This window comes from Polypterus senegalus, chromosome 15 (assembly GCF_016835505.1).
Source record: "Polypterus senegalus isolate Bchr_013 chromosome 15, ASM1683550v1, whole genome shotgun sequence".
Taxonomy (NCBI): Eukaryota; Metazoa; Chordata; class Cladistia; order Polypteriformes; family Polypteridae; genus Polypterus; species Polypterus senegalus.
The window spans coordinates 118,065,259-118,088,314 of NC_053168.1; the positions used below are offsets into that span (position 1 = coordinate 118,065,259).

The 23,056-nt window shown below is 37.0% G+C and overlaps 1 protein-coding gene across 1 annotated transcript in view; it reads right to left on the reverse strand.

Annotated features, from left to right (window-relative positions):
* The window catches only part of LOC120516042 (vacuolar protein sorting-associated protein 13B-like), a 614,714-nt gene that overhangs the window by 400,868 nt on the left and 190,790 nt on the right, over positions 1–23,056 (reverse strand). Inside the window, exon 16 of the mRNA XM_039737477.1 lies at positions 21,353–21,477. Within this exon, the coding sequence (XP_039593411.1) occupies positions 21,353–21,477 (125 nt within the window). The remainder of the gene's footprint in view (positions 1–21,352; positions 21,478–23,056) is intronic.

A 23,056-nucleotide genomic window follows, 5' to 3' on the forward strand; every position in this document is an offset into this window, starting at 1 on the left:
TTGAAACAATTTATCAAAAAACACAAACAACCACCCTTTTTACTCATGTTTGCCAGGGGTGCCAATAATTCTAGATGGGACTGCATCCAATATGAATTTAGGAAATTCATTTATGTATATAGAGAATGGATTTCATGTTTACATAGACTTGTTTGTCATCGTAGACAAAAAGAAATTCAGAACTTTTAAAAGTAACTCTTCATATCTTAAGTATAGTTTCTGTCACATTTTACCTCCAAACAAAATGTTGATGTTGTAAAAATATATAGAAATATTCACTGGCTCATAGGCCTAATAAATGACATATAAGAGACCACTGAGGCCAATAAAAACATGCAAACTCAATTTCACTTTTCCATGCAAACAAACACATTTGTTGAGTGTGCTCTTCTGCAAACACAATATGTGGGTAAAGAGAGATGAAATGTGAACAATTCACAAAATAGTTGAAAAGACCAGTGCTTCATCAGGCTTTCTGGAAATGTTTCGGTTTTACATGGTTAGAATTGTTAGAATTCTGCTGTTAGAATCTTGAAAGAAGCAAAATGTTAAAACCACATTACCCTTCAGCTGCATTACTTACTGTACATGGACTTCCAAGCAGATATCATAATTGTCAAACTATGCTACTGACTACACTGGTTACTAAATTTGATATTTGAGATATTCTGATGTTGGCTTCTTCACATGTCAATATCCAGTTTCATAACCTTTGTGACTAATTTTATTTTATTTTTTTTTACATTTTATTTATTTTATTAAAATCAGATAACATTCCATACATGCAAGACAAGTTTAACAATACTAGGTTCTAAATAAATCAACCCCCACCCATGACAAAGAGAGCTAGGTCAGTGAGTTCAAAATGATGTTAATTTGGTGCACACCCAAAACATGTGTCCCAATGAGGCTGGAACTTGATTGCAACATTCGCAGGTTGGATCTTGTCCTGGAAACATTTTGGAGAATCCTTAATGAGACAGATGCACTCGATATATCATTTTAAGTTGAACAAATGTATGCCTTGCACATATGGAGATCGAGTGTGCATTGCTACCTTCCACTCCTTTTCCGAGATATTAAGTAAGAGATCCTTTTCTCACTGTACTCTGGAATCTTTGAAAGGGAGGGACTTTAAAATGTTTTTATATATTACGGATGATATCTGAGTCCTCAAGACTGATCAATATTTCTTCCAGAATAGAGGTAGGTGGGAGGTGAATCCCATTTTAATTTTAGTGGAGGTCATGTCACCTTTATCTGACAGTGATACACCTTGCATGTATTATTTCTTTAAGGATATGTGCAAGTTTAACAGCAATTTACAGTACTCTTCAGTAAGTTTTCTCTATGTCGTCATCTGGATTTAGTAATACCAAATTGTTTTCAAGGATGTTTTCTCAATTGCATTTTAACGAATGTAATCAAGAAAAAAATGAAGTAAAACAAAATAATGCGGCAAATCAGAAGAAAATTTAGTTCCAAAAATATCAGGAAATAAAAATAAACACGGCCAATTTTAGTTGCATTGTTTATAGCAATGTGCCATGATGACGGTGTATGCGCCCAAAAAGAAGAAGTCTTTGATTTCAGTCTGTAGCAGCAGGTGTAAAGTTTTTCTACCTATAAAAGATATCATTGAAGGCATATAAGCAGATACACAAACACTGGTGAATCATGTCTGCTTGGTATTTTGTTGTCACTTGAATTTTTTGTAGTTCAGTTTAATTCTTGAGTAAAAGAACACTTGCTTCATTATAACCATTGTGAAAGTGTTTATTTTACAGTATATTCCAGTAACCATTTGAATGCGATCAAATCTGTCTCTGCCTCTCTCGTGCATGTACACACACTTTAATACATGAAAACCCCACTATTTGAAAATGCTGTGCCACCTGAACATGAGTTGTCATTTGAACATGCATGGCACTGTTAGATCTAAACATTGTTCATGTACTAAAGTGACTTTAGCTACGGGTGGAAGTCCCATTTTACTTATGGTGCCAAGCAGAGTTGCATTGAGAGAATAAAACTGAATAATAAAAAAAGTGCTAACTTTTGCAAGAGGCCAAAATTTACACCGAGTGTTACAGACTGAAATCAAAGGCTTCTTCTTTGGTAGGCGCATACACCGTCAGCAAGGCATTTTCAGATTTAAAGTAAACACTAGCATGACGAATTGCTCACATACTAAAGTGACTTAGCAGCAGGTGGAAGTACCATTTAACTTATGGTGCCAAGCAGAGTTGCATTGCAGTGCAGCAGTCTATTAGCAGGCAAAAGCACTGGGAAGAAGCTGTCTGTTGTTACGGTTCTGCTTTTGTCCAGTCTGATAGCAGACACAGGATATCCTTGATTGCCAGTACAATATTCTGAGCAGGTATCAACCACAGTACCAACTGTGGTCATTGCTGCTATCTGAAAACTGTGTCAGATCAGGGGGTGTGGAAGCTTGAACATGAGTGAGAGAATAAAACTGAAAAAAAACTTTGACAAGTACCATAAATTTACAGACGCAAATAAAATGTATGTTTTTATTGTATAATATTAACAATAAGAGCAGCTCTCTACTCAAAACGGTAAACTTGAGAAGCTGCCAGCATCCATCCCAGAAGCTCTTGATTGGAAGGCAGCAGTTCTTAGCATTGCACCACGCAAGCTGTCGTACCAACCGCCTACCATAACCTGCTTTCTTTTTTCTTCGTTTATATTCTTGAATAAAAGTGCACTTGTTTTGTTATACTTGTACCTTTTGTGAAAGTGTTTATTTGATATTTGGACTTCAGGCTTCACGCATTATACAGTCACGTCATGATTACAACTGCGTGAAGGTACGCAAATGAATATAATGTTGCATTAGTACAACAACGTTTTCCGAAATGTACAATACAGGTCATAAAATGAATTATTGCAAATGTCATATATACCCAAGTCTCTCCGTTTTTGTCAGTGCGGCTTTGACATCATGGATCAGAAGGTGCATACTAATTCAGCGTGAGCAGGAACACTCAAGAATAAAACTGAATAAAAAAAATTAACATCCACAGTCATTCTCAGTCACGCACAACACTCACATCCACAGTTTCCCAGTCTCGTTCGCGCACAAGATCTGACACGGTTTTCAAATAAAGAGGGGGTGTAACAAAACAAGTTTGTACCACATCTTTATCTGAAAACGCCGTCAGATCGGAGAGGGGAAAGGGGTGTGTGTGGAAGCTTGAATGTGAGTGAGAGAATAAAACTGAAAAAAAAAAACTTTGACAAGTACTATAGATTTACAGATGCAAATCAAATGTATGCTTTTATTGTATGATATTAACAATAAGAGCAGCTCACTACTCAAAATGGTAAATTTGGGAAGCAGCTGATATCAAAACAGCGACCTCTTGATTGGATGGCAGCAGTTCTTAGCATTGCACCATGCAAGCTGTCGTATCAACCGCCTGCTGTAACCTGCTTTCTTTTTTCTTTGGTTAAATTCTTGAATAAAAGTGCACTTGTTTTGTTATACTTGTACCTTTTGTGAAAGTGTTTATTTGATATTTTTACTTCAAGTCTACATTTTGTCAATTATTACTAAAACATGAAAAATGTTTCTGTGTTAACGTTTTTACAGAGACTGTTGATGACACGGAACATACATGAAATGTATATATTCCAAATGACGATGTACTTTTTTTACCCCATAAAGCTCCAGCACTTCACTCGAAGATAAACACTGAGCACTGACAAACTTCTTTGCGAACTGAACTGTGGCGGTGGGCGGTGGGATGGGATACCAGGCTGCTTGCTGTTATCGGTACATTTACAGGACAAAAGACGCTGATGGAGAGGTGCGAACGGATTTAAGGTGGGCCAGATTTACAAGTTTTCTCGTAGGCTATGGTAATTCTAGTGTTAATGAGTCCTATATTTAAATTTAAAAAGAAATTTAAAGGATTACATATTGTATTTACTTACTTTATTCATGTTTATACTGTAAGTGTATTGTTTTGATTCAGATCTAAAAATGAACATTACATTTTTAAAATACTAAAGGACCAACAAAGTAGCTAACAAAAACCATAACAGTTAAATCCAGCATTAAATTCTACTATTTCTGGTAATCCTTTATAAGCATGTTCTATTGAAATTATGAAGAAAAAAAATCCTGTATAATGACATAGTTATATACCATGAAATACATTTTCGGACGTATCTGCCAGCCCTACCCTCTTCCTGGCTTTTGGTTAATAATAGTATGTCTTAAGATATTACAGAGATAGGAATACGAACTTTAAGGTCATTTTTGGTTATATAAAACTGCAGTAGGTTCCCTCAAAGCAGACCAAAACTTAAGTGACACAAGTCTGCTTACCATCAAGGCCAATCTGGAAATTAAGTCTATATCCAAAATAGTTGTGAAAAAGTCTTCTGACCCAATGTGGAGGACATACAAGTTTTTACAAAATATTCCAGCTAGAACAAAACAGCAAAGTTCCAAAGCATAACCATAGCACATGAAGAGAAAAAAAATCACAAAGCAAAGGTGTCTAATTCCTAAATTTAAGATGTACCATTTGAAAACCACACAGTACTATACTACTTAAACATGCTCAGGAAATGTGTACACTAAAAGTGAAAATAATATAGAGAACATACTGTATCTCAAAGTATGAGAGAAGATGGGTGGGTTACACAATTCTGCAACTTCTGCAACTAAACCACATAGCGTAGAAAATGTACAGTGAAATAAGAAGTAGACAAGCCTAAAGTTAATTTGAGTCAACTTGTTTAAACCCTGTACAATACAGTAATAGTAAATTCAATGTATCTGTGATCACTAAATTAGTTACATTAATTCAGATTCCTGTCTGTCTATATGCTCTCAGTAAAGTAAGGAATAAGAGAGAGCAGAGCACAAACTAAAACATGTTAATCTAAGCAGTGCAGTTAAACTTCCTACTTGAAATAATGTTAATGATAATATCTAGACAACTAAAGGTTATCTAATTCTCATCAAACTTTAACTCTTTCAAATTTACGCTATTTTCCACTGTGACTAGACTTAAACTGTACTTGAGAGTAGTGCTGGGACGGTATACCAGTTCATACCAAAACCCGGTTTTTATTTTTGTTATGATATGGATTTTTTTTGTACCGCAACACTGGTTTAAATAGCCTAAACAACTTTTGGAACGTGGTGCAGCAGGAAACTGTTTAAGGGGGGACATTTTTCACTGCTGCACCACCAAACACGCATGCAACTGAGTACATGTGTTAGTGGAGGTATTGAGTGGTGAAAATGGACAAAGAACATTCCGAAACTGAAGCTGTAGCAGACGATAAAGTTGAACATGATGACAGAAGAACTTTTGCCAAAAAAAAAAGAGCCATGTCTGTTGTCTGGAGAAACTTTGGTTTTAAAAGGTTGGATGTGGACCATTATGTTTTCAAATCTATGAATACTGTTTCTATATTAATGGATAATACTGCAAGCCAAGTTGTATTTGTTTTATTTTTTTTTTCCAATACTGTGTAATGTACCTGGGTACTGGGTAACAGTGTAACGACATGTTGACTTTATTCTCTGCATTTCCACTTTAATCTTGACTCTTATGAAGAGAATAAAGTCGCTGACTTTATTTTCGTAATTTGTCATTAAAGTAGAACATCGTAAACTAAACTTCATCTTAAAATGAATATTTAATTTACGAGATTTTCTTAAACCCCATCATAAGTTATGTAGCACAATAAATGCTTTGTGTTAAGTGTTCTCCAAGCCATGTTAGGGCACGCTACATGCTTATTAAACTAACTTCCTCTTGCGCTGAGGAGGTGCAGGCAGCTATCACCACACAGAATACATTAATTTCATGATAATCCTGCTCCCTGAACATTTAGAATGCTAAGATAAATATTTGATATAATTTTCATGATGAAATCTATTAAGGCATGTATTAATCGTGTGGGGGCACAGTGGCGTGGAGGTTGCACCCGCAGCAAGGGGGCTCCGGGTGTTCCCCGTCTTGAATTTGCATGTTTTTCTGGTGGGTTTACTCAGCGTGCTTCAGTTTCCTTTCAAAGTCATGTGGGTTTTTGTTATGTTATATTGACCCTGCAATATGCTGCGCCTCATTCAGGATTTGCTCCTGCCTCACACACAATGCTTGCTGGGATGGGCGTAATCCTAAATGGATGGCATATATGAGGTGTGGCAGAAAAGTAATGAGACTGGCAACACTGCAAGCGATCTGGCAACGCTGCGCTGTTGTCTTTGATAGAGCACGTGTATCAGTACCCTCCCATAGCTCAGTGCAAGTTTCAACTCCTTCCGTTAACTACGTGATTTTTGTGACTGCTATTAGCGAAGTTGTCTTTTTGGTTGTGCGTCACGCAAAATGGAACAGCGGAATTTGGAGCAGCATTGTGCCATTAAACAGCAAGTGTGACGTTTGAAAAGTTAAAACAGGCCTATGAGGAACATTCTTTATCCCAAGCTCAAGTTTTTCGCTGGCACAAATCATTTTTGGAAGGCAGAAAACACGTTGAAGATGAACACCGTTCAGGGAGGACTTCAACTTCGAAAACCAATGAAAACATCGAACGTGTGAACACTCTTGTGTGATCAGACCGTCGTTTAACATTAAGGATGTTAAGTGAAAAATTAAAATTGAACAGATTTACCGTTCATCAAATTTTGACTGAACATTTGCACATGCGAAAGGTCTGTGCCAAAATGGTGCCGAAAAACTGCCCTCTCCATAACAGAATTTTTGACCTCAAAAGGCATTCCTGTGGTTCCCCAGCCCCCTTATTCACCTGACCTCAATCCGTGTGACTTTTTCCTTTTTCCTAAACTGAAAAATGTCCTCAAAGGACATCATTTCGGGACTTCAGAAAACATCCAAAAGAGTGTAACGGACATGCTGAAGACCATACCGGTTGAAGACTTCCAGCGCTGCTACCAACAGTGGGAACAACATCTCCATTGGTGTGTAGCTGCCCAAGGGAACTACTTTGAAGGGGATAACATTGATGTTTGAAAAAAATAAAAACTTTGGTAAATAAAAAATCAGTCTCATTACTTTTCTGCCACACCTCGTACATGTATAATGAAGAATTTTTTTAAAGTTCTGAACACTCCATGCTCTAAGTTTATAACTAGTTTTAATTTCACAAAGATGTTTATCGTGTGGTGATTGGTTATGTGGAGAAAGAAAAAGGAAGGATAGGAACTGGGTGTTTGGTACATCAGATAGACACAGCATGCATGCAATAAAGAAAGCCCACTCAGAAGAACATCCATTGATTTCCGTGTTCGTGTCTCTGACCAGCAGATCACAAACCCAACATTTACACAATATTTAAGTGAATCTGTGCGATACCCATTCATACATCCAGATTTTTGAAGCCTCATCACACCTGCCATAAAGTTCTCTACACTGAACATACACCTGGGGATCCCTTACTGTGAGGGAGCAGCACTACCGCCTCACTACCGTGCATGTTTAATACCTGCTTTAATGCACTTTATCATGAAAATGACATCAAGTATTTATCTTAGCATTCTAAATTTTCAGAGAGCAGGAATATCATGAAGTGAATGTATTCTCTGTGGCGATCCCTGCCTGCACCTTCTCTTAATGCGGAGAAAGTCAGTTTAAGAATGAAGTTTATTTCACACAAAATTAATTTAATGACAAAATAAAATATGAAAATAAAGTGGAAATGTCAACTTTAACCTCGACATAAACGGCAAGAATAAAGTGTAAATGTTGATTTTAATCTCTACTCTAAGCATCAAGATTAAAGTGGAAATGTCGAGAATAAAGTCAACATGTCGACTTTATTCTCAACATATAGTTTTTTTTTTTTCTTCACTGTGGCCCTAATACGCTTCCTAGGGCTATACCACAAATAGCATTATAAATGCAAGTTGCAGTTTTATTATTTATGTATATAGTTTAACTTAAAGCAAGGTAAGGTCCATATTAATGCAATTTGCCTAAATGATGGTTCAGTTGGTAAAGATGTCTCACCAAGTTGCACTTGTTTTATTTTATTTTTATTTGGTGAATACTGTGTAATGCACCTGGGCTTGAAGTAATAGTATTATTACTGGAAGTTGCACTATTATTTATTGTATTGGTCTTATTTATTTGTTTAAATATTATGCAGTTAAAGGATGATAAAGATGTTTAAAAAGTCACTTTAACGTGTCAGTGGACAGAGACTGTTAACATTAACAGAAAGTGTAGTTGGTTTACAAAAAATATTCACTATTTCTTTTCTAAGACATGTTCAGTACAATACAACTTTTGACAAGCACCTCTGAATATCTTACTAAAAATTAAGTCTAAATGCCTCTTCAGATGGTTAAAAATATGTTGTCAAAATTTTAATTTAAGTTGTTTGCAAAATTTGTTCAGTAAAAAGGTTCTATATTTTGACTGCAACTGTCATGCAATGTGATTCCTTCTCTTCATTAATGCCACCCCCTTGAAAACTATCAATTTATGGGGCCATGCAAACCTGTATTAATACTTGTGTAAACATTAAAATGTTTTTTTTGTACAATGCTCATGACAGTGGAATAGGTTATTCTTAGCCAGTCTTCTGCAGTAATTGCAGTAAAAAATGTGGTTGACATGAACTCATGCATGGGAAAAAAATGCCGTTAAATACCGTGAAACCGGTATAATTTTGAAAAATACTGTGATATAGAACTTTGGTCATACTGCCCAGCACTACTTGAGAGTAGCACACTTGAACCACACATCTTTGCTAGAATCAAAATTTTAATATGCATGAAAAATCAAATGAATCAGAACCTACTTTAGTTATACAAGAACTACTTCTCTATCGTAACAACTGTATTCTAATGGAAAGTATCAACAAGTACTATGATTTAGAATTCTGTTGCCACAATCTTCACCAAAACAAAATGTTACGATCACATTATCCTTCAGCTGACTTGCTTACATGGACTTCCTGGTAAATATCATCATTGTCAAACTCTGTTACTAACTACACTGCTTACTACATCAGACACTTCAGATGTTGACTGCTTTAATGTAACAAAACCCAGTTTCAAAACAATTGGCAAACATTAATACACCTTTGTGACATCTACTTTATTTTAATCACAATGATATCACCTCCACTATCTTGAATTTCTGTCTTATTCTAACAATTGTTGTTCAAAATGTTGTAAACATACTTATAAAGTTCATAACTAGACACAGGGCATCTTGCACTTATGATTTTTCTTGGAAATCTTCAGTGTAATAACTAGATACTCTTCACTAAGTTCTCTCAAACAATCTAGATTTAGTAATACAGTAAGGTTTTAGAGCACATTTTCTCAATGTTACTTTAACTAATGTAATCAAGAAAAAATAAAGCAACACAATATATTGCACAAATCACAAGATAAACAAATTTTGAAAACTCAAGCAACAAAAATAAGAGTTATGAAAATTTTAGTTGAATTATTTAGAACATTTAGAAATTAGTTGACAACAGTAAGATTAAAAACATTAAGGCAAAATTATGAAATTTGATGTAAATGGAAATAATTTTAAATTTAACATCAACAGACCACTTCGCAAAGAACAATGACCTTATTATTGGATTTTTCACATTACAACTGTTCTATTAGTAAAAGAGAGTGAAAAAAGCACAGATGTAGAAATAATGACTTAAGTTTTACACAATAAAATATAAGTAAAAAAGAAAAAAAAAGCCCTTTGGGATGAAGTGGCTAGCTAAAGTTCATAAAAACATTCATAAAATCCCACTATGTTAAGTAATGGCCTGCTATGCCTGCTGTTTTCTTGGTGGTTAAATATAAAAGCACATGTTGCTATCAGGTGCTTTAGCATGGGAAACACGGACTTAACGCAGAGATCTCTGAACAATGCAGGTGGCATATTTTTTAAAGACGCTAATTTTAACTGCAATAACAGGTTTAACAGCCGGATTAAATCAGGCTCACCGCATGAATTCTATGAAGTTCATGATTTGCACACTGACACTGATTAAATCTAAGTACTGCTTGATGCATTTCAGCTGTACTTTTATTCACTTCAATCTAAAGTTCATTTAACAGTACTTTTCTTATTCTATGCATTGCATATTTCTTAGGAGGTTCTTTCTTACTACATAACTAATTTGATTTATTATTTGGATGCTGAAGTTGAACACATAAGCCTAAGGCAAGTGTGTTTATGAAGAAAAGTCACCTATAAATTCTATTAATTTTAGCTGCTTTCTAGTTTATTTAAAGTGCATTTTGAGACTAAATTAAATTCCAGTATATTAAAAAAAAGTTTTAAAAAAATCATTAGATTATTAATTTTGAATATTTTCTTAATGATTATGGAATAAAATAACAAAAGTGACAAATCACCCCAGTTGCTTCATTTTAATTCATATCATATTCTTTACTATTACTTATAAAACAAAAATGCAACAAAAAAAATATGCTTTGCACCTCAACAAAACAAGAACTGCAGGGTACACAGTAAAGGAAAATGAGACTTGCCCAAATGTTAAAATAATGCACATACAGTAAACTGTCTCTTGAGGCATGTCTATATTTGACTTTTTTTTTCAGAAAATTCAATTTTTGGTAAATTAAATCAAAAGCAAATTGTTTTCTGTTTTAATTTACTTTTTCTTGTATAGCTACTTCTCAAAGAAATGGACCCATGAAATCATTGCCAAATACATCTAAGTATACAGGATTAATGGTTTAAGATCAAAACTGCAAAGGATTGTGTTGGAGATAACCAATAAATGATAACCAATAAAGGATCGTGCCCCGAGGTCCAGCAGGGCCTTAGGACCTTGTAGTGTTTATACACAGCCCTGCTGGATACCTTGGGGGCCACCAGGAGTCGCTGTGGGGGGGCTTATGGGCTCTTTTGTACCCTATGACCCGGGAGTACGTCATGGTCACGTGATAGGAAGGACCGACGTGCTCCCGGGTTGAAGAAAAGGACTGTTTGCCCTAACCCGGAAGGAATGAGGAACTATGGACTGTCAGGGGCTATAAAAGGACGGTGCCTCAGTCCAGACACTGAGCTGAGCTGGGAGGTAGGAGGGCGAAGTGTCTGGGCGAGGAGGAGAGGTTGTTGTGTTTATAGTGTTGGTTAAAGTATATGAGCAGTGTGGAAGGTGCTTGGTGCACTGTGAGTCACAATAAAAAGTATTGTACTTTTACCCGTTGTTTGGAGTCATCCCTGAGAGTTCAAGGGTGCACGACTGCCCTACTGCCACACATACACATATATACAGTAGACCCCTGTAAAGTCGCGGTCTCAGTCATTCGCGGATTTTTCCTCAGAACCTAATAATTGTTATAGGAAAATATCCTCTGCAATTTTTATGGCTTTTATCATGGCAGTACTGTACTGTAGAGAAAATAGGAAGCAACTGTATAAGAAAACACGTCTTGGGATGGTGAAAGTAGCCAATAGAATTTGAAACTGCAACACCCAGCAGTCCCTGCAGTGGCTCTGATTGGTCTTCTGCTGAGGGTGCTGGGATATATATAAATAGATATACTAGCAGAATACCCGCGCTTCACAGCAGAGAAGTAGTGTGTTAAAGAAGGTACGAAAAAGAAAAGGAAAAATTTTAAAAATAACGTAACATGGTTGTTAATGTAATTGTTTTTTCATTGATATGAATGTTGTTCTCATATCTATCTATCTATCTATCTATATATATGTTGTTCTCATATCTATCTATATATATATATCTCTATCTATCTATCTCTATATATACCCGCGCTTGGCAACGGAGTAGTGTGTTAAAGAAGGAAAGAGAAAGAAAAGGAAACATTTTGAAAATTACGTAACATGATTGTCAATGTAATTGTTATGTCACTGTTATGAGTGTCGCTGTGATATATATATATATATATATAGCAAAATACCTGCGCTTCGCAGCGATGTCATGTGTTAAAGAAGTTATGAAAAGAAAAGGAAACATTTTAAAAATAATGTAACATGATTGTCAAAGTAATTGTTTTGTGTATTTGGTGGCAGCGTCACAAAGTTATTTTCGTCTAGCTGCATCAGAAAATGTACCACGATGTCTGACACGCCTCCTTTTTACTGTTTTCTCACAGCTTGGATTGCTGCTGTCATATATACACACACACACACACACACACACATACATATATATACATATACTGTATACACATACATATCTTCATATCTACATACATATCTACATATCTATATACATATCTACATATACACATATATATATATATATACATATATATATATATATATATATATACATATAATACCTATCTACATCATATATACACAAAAATACTTACATACACACACACACACAAATTATATATATGTGTGTATGTATGTATGTATGTATGTGTGTGTGTGTGTGTGTGTGTGTGTGTGTATATATACACATACATATACTTGTGTGTATGTTTGTATGTGTCTATATGTGTGTGTATAGGTTTGGTCACTGAGTGCAAGGGAAAAATAATAAATTATAGTCTATAAGTTATTAAACAGTAAAACATTAACGTTTTAAGAAGTACAGGTACATTGAAATTACATTTTCTATGTGAACGTTCAAATTTGTGCCTCTGGTAATGTGCCTTACCGGCATTTAAAGAAAATTAGTTTTGTGTCCTCTGCAGTGTTAGGAGAGAAAGGCTTTGGTGTGGGAGAAAAGGAAAAAGGTGTAAAGAAAGGAAAGTTGCCTTTTTCTTTTATATAGTATAGAGAGATGTGTTCGCTGGACGTTATGATCGCTTTTGGGGACAGTCGCGGTGGGTCTTGTGTAGACTGGTGAGACGTCTCCGCCATTAATCGGCTGTGATGGCACTGTCAGTCCTCCACTCCTGTGCGTGTCTTCATAATCCGAGCTGAGGACCTCATAATCGTATAATGCAAAAGAAAGTGTGAATCGCCTTAATATTATTTTGCCGTGGTGTAGAAAAGGGGTCCGTGTTTGCACTTGTCTGGGCTATAGCGCAGGGGAGGATGAAAAAATTAAAAGTGCTCACTTTGACTTAAGGCAGAAGCGCAGTCAGCGTCTCAAAGGCCGGCACAGCTATGCGCGCGCTGGCTGCTCGACTTTTGCTGGGCAGGAGACCCCAGTTTTGCAGACACGTTCATGATATCAAAAGTCTCAGCGCTCTTTGGAGGTCATTCATATATATATATATAGCAAAATACCCGCGCAGCAGAGAAGTAGTGTGTTAAAGAAGTAATTAAAAAGAAAAGGAAACATTTTAATAATAACGTAACATGATTGACATTGTCATGAGTGTTGCTGTCATATATATGCCTGCCTAAATAAGTCACCCTCGCTTTGCTCTTACTTTTTACCGTTCATTTAATCATGGCTAGTGGCGGAAAAATTATAAAATGGAAGGAGGATGGCTTTACCAAAACAATTATTGATGGCGAATCGATTATTCATAAAGCTTGAATTGGTGATCTGTTTTTCTGTGTTAACCTCATATTTTTCATACTTCTTCTCAAACTAAGGTGGTGCGAGGGTAAAATGAATCGGGATGCGCTGATCAATGTAATCGGTGTACCAGGAAATCATGCATTGACAAAAGCTCCCTTTGCTTGTAATGCAAAGTGTGATTAAATGCATTATTTTTAACGCGTTATGGAGCACATGCATGAAGCTTCTCAGCTGTGCTTGTGCTAAGAAAAGGAAAGATTTTAAAAATAACGTAACACGATTGTCAATGTGACCTTTTGTAAGTAGTGCCTGGAGGATTCAGTGTGTAGAAACTCTAGAGACAGCGTGTGTATTAACTTGTGGATTTTTCTGTGAGTATTTGGTGGCAGTCTGACGAAGTTGCTTCGAAGACGCGTTAGCCATGAGCTCAGCTCAGAGCGAAATAGATGAATGGGAGGGAGATGATGACGTGACTCCCCACCCGCCTTTAACTGTCAATCCCCACAAACACAGTCTCGAATTTGCATAAGCACACCCCTTCACCTACAATTTTAACTTAGTTACAAAGTGATCAAAACTCTCGTTTATATCCCGTCCTCTCATTAAACTTGTATCCCGCATTACCTGTGGGCATGTGAAACGCCAGCGGTAGCCTGTCTATGAACTTAATTTAAAGTTTAGGTTTACACCTTGCTTTCTTTCCGAGGCAGCACTCATGAATATGGTAGTATATGTCACTCGCTCGCTTCTTATTGTTTCGCTGCCTTCTCAATTATATAATGCATGTTTTCTTAAGCGCTTTTGGAGGTCTTCCTGGTTTTCTACGACTGCGTTGACAGTCAGTTCACGTGATTACGTGGGAGGCGTGATGATGTCACACGAAACTCCGCCACGCCTTTCCAGCTCAACTCCATTACAGTTAATGGAGAAAAATACCTTCCAGTTATGACCATTAGGCGTAGAATTTCGAAATGAAACCTGCCCAACTTTTGTAAGTAAGCTGTAAGGAATGAGCCTGCCAAATTTCAGCCTTCTACCTACACGGGAAGTTGGAGAATTAGTGATGAGTCAGTGAGTGAGTGAGTGAGTGAGGGCTTTGCCTTTTATTAGTATAGATATATATAGATATATACATATATATATAGATATATACATATATATATATATATATACAGTGGTGTGAAAAACTATTTGCCCCCTTCCTGATTTCTTATTCTTTTGCATGTTTCTCACACAAAATGTTTCTGATCATCAAACACATTTAACCAATAGTCAAATATAACACAAGTAAACACAAAATGCAGTTTTTAAATGATGAATTTTATTATTTAGGGAGAAAAAATCCAAACCTACATGGCCCTGTGTGAAAAGTAATTGCCCCTTGTTAAAAAATAACCTAACTGTGGTGTATCACACCTGAGTTCAAATTCGTAGCCACCCCAGGCCTGATTACTGCCACACCTGTTTCAATCAAGAAATCACTTAAATAGGAGCTGCCTGACACAGAGAAGTAGACCAAAAGCACATCAAAAGCTAGACATCATGCCAAGATCCAACGAAATTCAGGAACAAATGAGAGCAGAAGTAATTGAGATCTATCAGTCTGGTAAAGGTTATAAAGCCATTTCTAAAGCTTTGGGACTCCAGCGAACCACAGTGAGAGCCATTATCCACAAATGGCAAAACATGGAACAGTGGTGAACCTTCCCAGGAGTGTCCGGCCGACCAAAATTACCCCAAGAGCGAGAGCGACTCATCCGAGAGGTCACAAAGACCCCAGGACAACGTCTAAAGAACTGCAGGCCTCACTTGCCTCAATTAAGGTCAGTGTTCATGACTCCACCATAAGAAAGAGACTGGGCAAAAACGGCCTGCATGGCAGATTTCCAAGACACAAACCACTGTTAACCATAAAGAACATTAGGGCTCGTCTCAATTTTGCTAAGAAACATCTCAATGATTGCCAAGACTTTTGGGAAAATACCTTGTGGGCTGATGAGACAAAAGTTGAACTTTTTGGAAGGCAAATGTCCCTTACATTTGCGTAAAAGGAACACAGCATTTCAGAAAAAGAACATCATACCAACAGTAAAATATGGTGGTGGTAGTGTGATGGTCTGGGGTTGTTTTGCTGCTTCAGGACCTGGAAGGCTTGCTGTGATAGATGGAACCATGAATTCTACTGTCTACCAAAAATCCTAAAGGAGAATGTCCGCCATCTGTTCGTCAACTCAAGCTGAAGCGACCTTGGGTGCTGCAACAGGACAATGACCGAAAACACACCAGCAAATCCACCTCTGAATGGCTGAAGAAAAACAAAATGAAGACTTTGGAGTGGCCTAGTCAAAGTCCTGACCTGAATCCAATTGAGATGCTATGGCATGACCTTAAAAAGGCGGTTCATGCTAGAAAACCCTCAAATGAAGCTGAATTACAACAATTCTGCAAAGATGAGTGGGCCAAAGTTCCTCCAGAGCGGTAAAAGACTCATTGCAAGTTATCAAACGCTTGATTGCAGTTATTGCTGCTAAGGGTGGCCCAACCAGTTATTAGGTTCAGGGGGCAATTACTTTTTCACACAGGGCCATGTAGGTTAGGATTTTTTTTTCTTCCTAAATAATAAAAACCATCATTTAAAAACTGCATTTTGTGTTTACTTGTGTTATATTTGACTAATGGTTAAATATGTTTGATGATCAGAAATATTTTGTGTGACAAACATGCAAAAGAATAAGAAATCAGGAAGGGGGCAAATAGTTTTTCACACCACTGTAGATATATATATATGATAGATATATATATATATATATATGTATATAGATGTGATATAGACTGGGTAATGTGTTAGGAACGAAAAGATGCCACATCGTTTGATGGAAATGAAAATGATCAACCTACAGAGCCCTGAATTCAAAGACGCCCCAAAAATCAGAGTGAAAAAATTATGTGGCAGGCTAGTCCATTTTGCCAAAATTTAATTGCAGCAACTCAAAATTGTACGCAGCACTTTGTATGGCCCCTACATCGGTGCATGCTTCTAATGAGATGACAGATGGTGTTGTGGGGGATCTCCTCCCAGATCTGGACCAGGGCATCACTGAGCTCCTGGACAGTCTGAGGTGCAACCAGGTGGCATTGGATGGACCAAAACATAATGTCCTAGAGGTGTTCTATTGGATTTAGGTCAGGAAAGTGTGGTGGCCAGTCAATGGTATCAATTCCTTCATCCTCCAGGAACTGCCAGCATACTCTCACCACATGAGACCAGAAATTGTCGTGCACCAGGAGCCACTGTACCACCATAGGGTCTGACAATGGGTCCAAGGATTTCATCCTGATACCTAATGGCAGCCAAGGTGCCTTTGTCAAGCCTGTAGCGGTCTGTGTGACCCTCCATGGATATGCCCCCCAGACAATCATTAACCCACCACCAAACTGCTCATGCTGAATGATGTTACAGGCAGCATAATGTTCTCCATGGCTTCTCCAGACCCTTTCACTTCTGTCACGTGCTCAGAGTGAACCTGCTCTCATCTGTAAAAAGCACAGGGCACCAGTGGTGCATCTGCCAATTCTGGTATTCTATGGCGAATGCCAATCGAGCTGCATGCTGCTGGGCAGTGAGCTCAGGGCCCATTAGAGGACATGGGGCCCTTGGGTCACCCTCATGAAGTCTTTCTGGTTGTTTGGTCAGAGACATTCACACCAGTGGCCTGCTGGAGGTCATTTTGTAGGGCTCTGGCAGTGCTCATCCTGTTCCTCCTTGCCCAAAGGAGCAGATACTGGTCCTGCTGATGGGTTATGGACCTTCTATGGCCCTCTCCACCTCTCCTAGAGTAACTGCTTGTCTCCTAGAATCTCCTCCATGCCCTTGAGACTGTGCAGGGAGACACAGCAAACCTTCTGGAAATGACACGTATTGATGTGCCATCCTGGAGAAGTTGGACTACCTGTGCAACCTCTGTAGGGTCCACGTTTCGCTTCATGCTACCAGTAGTTACACTGACCATAGCGAAATGCAAAACTAGTGAAAAAAAAAACAGTCAGAAAAGATGAGGAGGGAAAAATGTCAGTGGCTTCCACCTGTTAAACCATTCCTGTTTTGGGGTCATCTCATTGTTGCCCCTCTAGTGCACCTGTTGTTAATTTCATTAACAGCAAAGCAGCTGAAACTGATTAACAACCCCCTCTGCTACTTAACTGACAAAATCAATATCCCAGAAATTTCATTGACTTGATGCTATACTCTAATTAAAAAGTGTTCCTTTAATTTTTTTGAGCAGTATATATATATATATATATATATATATATATATATATATATATATACACACACAGTGGTGTGAAAAACTATTTGCCCCCTTCCTGATTTCTTATTCTTTTGCATGTTTGTCACACAAAATGTTTCTGATCATCAAACACATTTAACCATTAGTCAAATATAACACAAGTAAACACAAAATGCAGTTTTTAAATGATGGTTTTATTATTTAGGGAGAAAAAAATCTAAACCTACATGGCCCTGTGTGAAAAAGTAATTGCCCCCTGAACCTAATAACTGGTTGGGCCACCCTTAGCAGCAATAACTGCAATCAAGCGTTTGCGATAACTTGCAATGAGTCTTTTACAGCTCTGGAGGAATTTTGGCATACTCATCTATGCAGAATTGTTGTAATTCAGCTTTATTTGAGGGTTTTCTAGCATGAACCGCCTTTTAAGGTCATGCCATAGCATCTCAATTGGATTCAGGTCAGGACTTTGACTAGGCCACTCCAAAGTCTTCATTTTGTTTTTCTTCAGCCATTCAGAGGTGGATTTGCTGGTGTGTTTTGGGTCATTGTCCTGTTGCAGCACCCAAGATCGCTTCAGCTTGAGTTGACGAACAGATGGCGGACATTCTCCTTCAGGATTTTTTGGTAGACAGTAGAATTTATGGTTCCATCTATCACAGCAAGCCTTCCAGGTCCTGAAGCAGCAAAACAACCCCAGACCATCACACTACCACCACCATATTTTACTGTTGGTATGATGTTCTTTTTCTGAAATGCTGTGTTCCTTTTACGCCAGATGTAACGGGACATTTGCCTTCCAAAAGTTAAACTTTTGTCTCATCAGTCCACAAGGTATTTTCCCAAAAGTCTTGGCAATCATTGAGATGTTTCTTAGCAAAATTGAGACGAGCCCTAATGTTCTTTTGCTTAACAGTGGTTTCGCCTTGGAAATCTGCCATGCAGGCCGTTTTGCCCAGTCTCTTTCTTATGGTGGAGTCGTGAACACTGACCTTAATTGAGGCAAGTGAGGCCTGCAGTTCTTTAGACGTTGTCCTGGAGTCTTTTATGACCTCTCGGATGAGTCGTCTCTGCGCTCTTGGGGTAATTTTGGTCGGCCGCCACTCCTGGGAAGGTTCACCACTGTTCCATGTTTTTGCCATTTGTGGATAATGGCTCTCACTGTGGTTTGCTGGAGTCCCAAAGCTTTAGAAATGGCTTTATAACCTTTACCAGACTGATAGATCTCAATTACTTCTGTTCTCATTTGTTCCTGAATTTCTTTGGATCTTGGCATGATGTCTAGCTTTTGAGGTGCTTTTGGTCTACTTCTCTGTGTCAGGCAGCTCCTATTTAAGTGATTTCTTGATTGAAACAGGTGTGGCAGTAATCAGGCCTGGGGTGGCTACAGAAATTGAACTCAGGTGTGATACACCACAGTTAGGTTATTTTTAACAAGGGGCAATTACTTTTTCACACAGGGCCATGTAGGTTTGGATTTTTTTCTCCCTAAATAATAAAACCATCATTTAAAACTGCATTTTGTGTTTACTTGTGTTATATTTGACTAATGGTTAAATGTGTTTGATGATCAGAAACATTTTGTGTGACAAACATGCAAAAGAATAAGAAATCAGGAAGGGGCAAATAGTTTTTCACACCACTGTATATATATATATATATATATATATATATATATATATATATATATATATATATATATATATATATATATATATATATATATATATATATAGAGAGAGAGAGAGAGAGAGAGAGAGAGAGAGAGAGAGAGAGAGAGAGAGAGAGAGAGAGAGAGAGAGAGAGAGAGAGAGAGAGAGAGAGATAGAGATAGAGATAGAGATATAATATAGTGGCAGATCGCGGGGCCCATACCAGGCAGGGACACCTTGACAGTGGAAGAACTGGGGGAAAGAACTTTTTAAGGACATTATCTCCACCAGACCGATAGAGGGCAGCCCCCTTGGCTTACAGAGGGGACACAACTCAGGAACGTGGAAGCTCAACTGTGCTGGGGCCCGTGGCCACCACCAAGGGGCGCCTAGACAATTACTGAGCCTTGTTTGGTAGCACTTCCGCCACACCTGGAAGTGCTGCAGGAAGTGTCCTATAAAAGGGGCCAGCTGCCACCACTCAATGGCCAGAGTCGAGAGGAAGAAGGACAAAGCTGCTGAGGAGGACTGGAGACGAAAGGACTGTGTTTTCTTTGTTTGAATTGTGCTGCTGTGGGGAGCAAAGAAAAACTTTAATCTGAATTTATTTATTTTTAAGAGTCATGCTGCTGCAAAGCATCAAGGTTTCCATTTGTGGGACTGTACACACATTTTTTCATAGCTTGCTCATATGGGGTTATCTTACTGAAATTTAAAAAAATACTTAACAACCTGAACCATTCCTACATGGCCACAGACTTAAACATTCAAAACAACGTAAAGGCTACCTGTATAAAGTTGGAATTTAGTGTGCTCACCTCAAATCACAGACAGTATGGAAAATTCCCTTTCCAATTACCTCGTTATGCCTCAGCAATCTGTGACAGTTTGTTATTTAACTTGAAAGCTTACCTACAGGGTCTATGTCAGCAATATATAAGTGGATTAGAAATCCACTCAAAGAAATGGATCTAGCTGAAGCAATCAAACTGTAAAAGGGTGTAAAAGGTCTTAATGAGTTTGCTTATAACAGATCATTAAAGCTGCTTTTTGCTTAAAAAAAGTTTGACATATTTATGGTTTCATAAAGTATATAATCTGGGTATGATGGATTTTTTAATGATGCACTCTGAAGCATCCATGGCCATTCATAAGAATTTAAAGTTATGAGACTGGATGTTCAACAATTTAAAAGCATCTACACTCATCACATTAATCTTTCAGGTAATGAAGAACATGAAAAACTAGTTTTTTTATGGGAATACTTTAAGTAGATGAAAAATGGTAACTGTAAAATGGAATTTACACCAAGATGTCACTTAAGGCTGTTGACTAGTCAAAATGGTCCTCGGTTCATAACCTTCTAATAAACATTGGCCCAGAGCGATGTGTGAAGTAGGTTTTTATTTACAAGAAAAACAGCGGAGTGTCTTTTTTCAGGTAAAGGTAATTAGCAGGTATTAGTCTGGACATCTGCTGCTCAGGAGCGTCACAAATAGAATATTTTTTTGTAAAGGCCTTAGGCCTAAAGCAGTAAGCAATGCTTTGCTTGACATTATAGTATGAACTAGAATGATAACAACATGGCTACTCAAAATGGAAAATGGATTCACTTCAAAATCTGTAAACTAATCTACATCATATTATTCATCAAAATTATCTTTTTAACACTACATTATCGTAATAAACACAGTCACGGATTCAACAGAACCACTACTGTCTTATGTATATTTAAGGCCAACAAGAAAGGAACAAGGAAATTGAATTTTGCAAATATTTCATTATATTTAAACAGACTAAACAAATAGTAAGCTAACAGATTCTGTGCACATCCAGACCAACAAATGACTGATATTGGATAGCTTGCTTTATTTCATACACTGCTTTACTCTGAATATTACACAAAGAATTGGGTAATAAATAAGTACTTGAGGGCAGCTGATAAAGACTACTTACCAGTACATTGGCAGTCTTAATAGTTTCCCATAAAGAGCAGTGCTGAAAGATGGAACCACTACAGCTAATGGAAGAAATGACCCGACACTATCCAAAGAAGTTATGCCAGCCTGGAAACCGAATACCTGTAAGAAAAACAAGAGATCTAACAAACTGGTACAAACTGTTTCAATATGGTTAGGGCAAAATAAATTAAAATTACTAACAAGATCAATAACATTTTTATATGTTGAGACAAACATGAAATTGAAAAAAGATAAAAGAGCACATCAGAAACTAGAAAAATGCAAAGAAAATGTTTACAGATTATGACGAATCTGGAGGAAACTGTAGATGCAAATGCTTAAATTTTACACAGTTGTAAGTTGAAGAATCAATTCAATCCCAGAATTTTGTATGTGTTTATTAGGCTGCTGACAGGCTTGTCTATAAAAATAACTGCCATGACTAGAAAACGAGACCTCACTGACAGATAGCTAATTGTTGACTTGTTTGACAGACCTTATGAGAAAAAGAAGCAAGCTTAACATTTTGTAAAAAAAGAAACAGCACATTACATTATGTCAGCAGTAAGGACATCATCAAATTTGCCAAATCTATCTATCAACAAACAGAAACCCAGTTGGTAACAAGCAATCAAACACCTGTGAATTGGACTGAAGTGCCAAACTTAATAATACAACAATTCAAATGTAACTGGCTGAAAATTGCACCCCAAAGAATGGCCACTTTCCTCTCTTGTGATCGCTACACATCAGTACACCACATTTAGTGTATACTAGACAAAATACACAACCTTTTCAGCAATGAGCATTTACAGCAAAAACCTATGTGGCAAAGAGCAAGAAATTACATTACAATTTGCCAAATAAGTGATTCCCGTCCCAACTGTATTTGTATCTGTGGGTGTGTAATTACTGTATATTTTGAGATGTTTCTCTGTTTTGTGTTTGTGAATGTGTTTTGCTCATGTCATGGATTTAATTACTGTTTGCTGTGCTAGGTTCTGTAATAGAATAATTATTTCAAAATAGAGGAAATTTTAAACGCAAAAATATCACATGACTACAGGTATTTCTATTGACTGCAGTTGTAAATGAACTTAAATAGAGCCTATCTAATGCAACCTTTAAAAATAAATAAATAAAAGTGGTGCTATGTCTTGTTAGTAAATTATGATCTTTGTATGCAAATTTCAATACAGGGTACTCTAATCCAAGGCTAAAAAACTCAGGATATATATGAATGTTCAGGAATATATTTTATGCCGATCTTCATTTGATACTAATCTGCGGTCACAGAAAATCAACAGCTTTACAAAGTTATGACAAAATCCGTAAATGAGAGATCAAACAGTAATATTTAAAAGTTAAATCACAGAAACCTTTACTTAACATTACTTCAAAGGAAATTGTCTAGAGGTAAGGAATAGAAAAATATTAATTTAATGATGGCTGCTTTGTTATGTTAAAAATAAAAAGTTACAATGTATTATGAAATAATTTGCATTCATTTTTAAACCGTATATATAACCGTACTATACCCTAAAAGATATTTTAACACATTTGAGAAAAAAGACAAGACATATTTGGTACTATTAGTATTTTCTTATTAATAATTTCAAAGCCCATTCCAATGAATAAACTATAAATCAGCAAGAGAAGCAGTAGTACATCTTATTCAGATCAAGTTTGATTTAGCCTC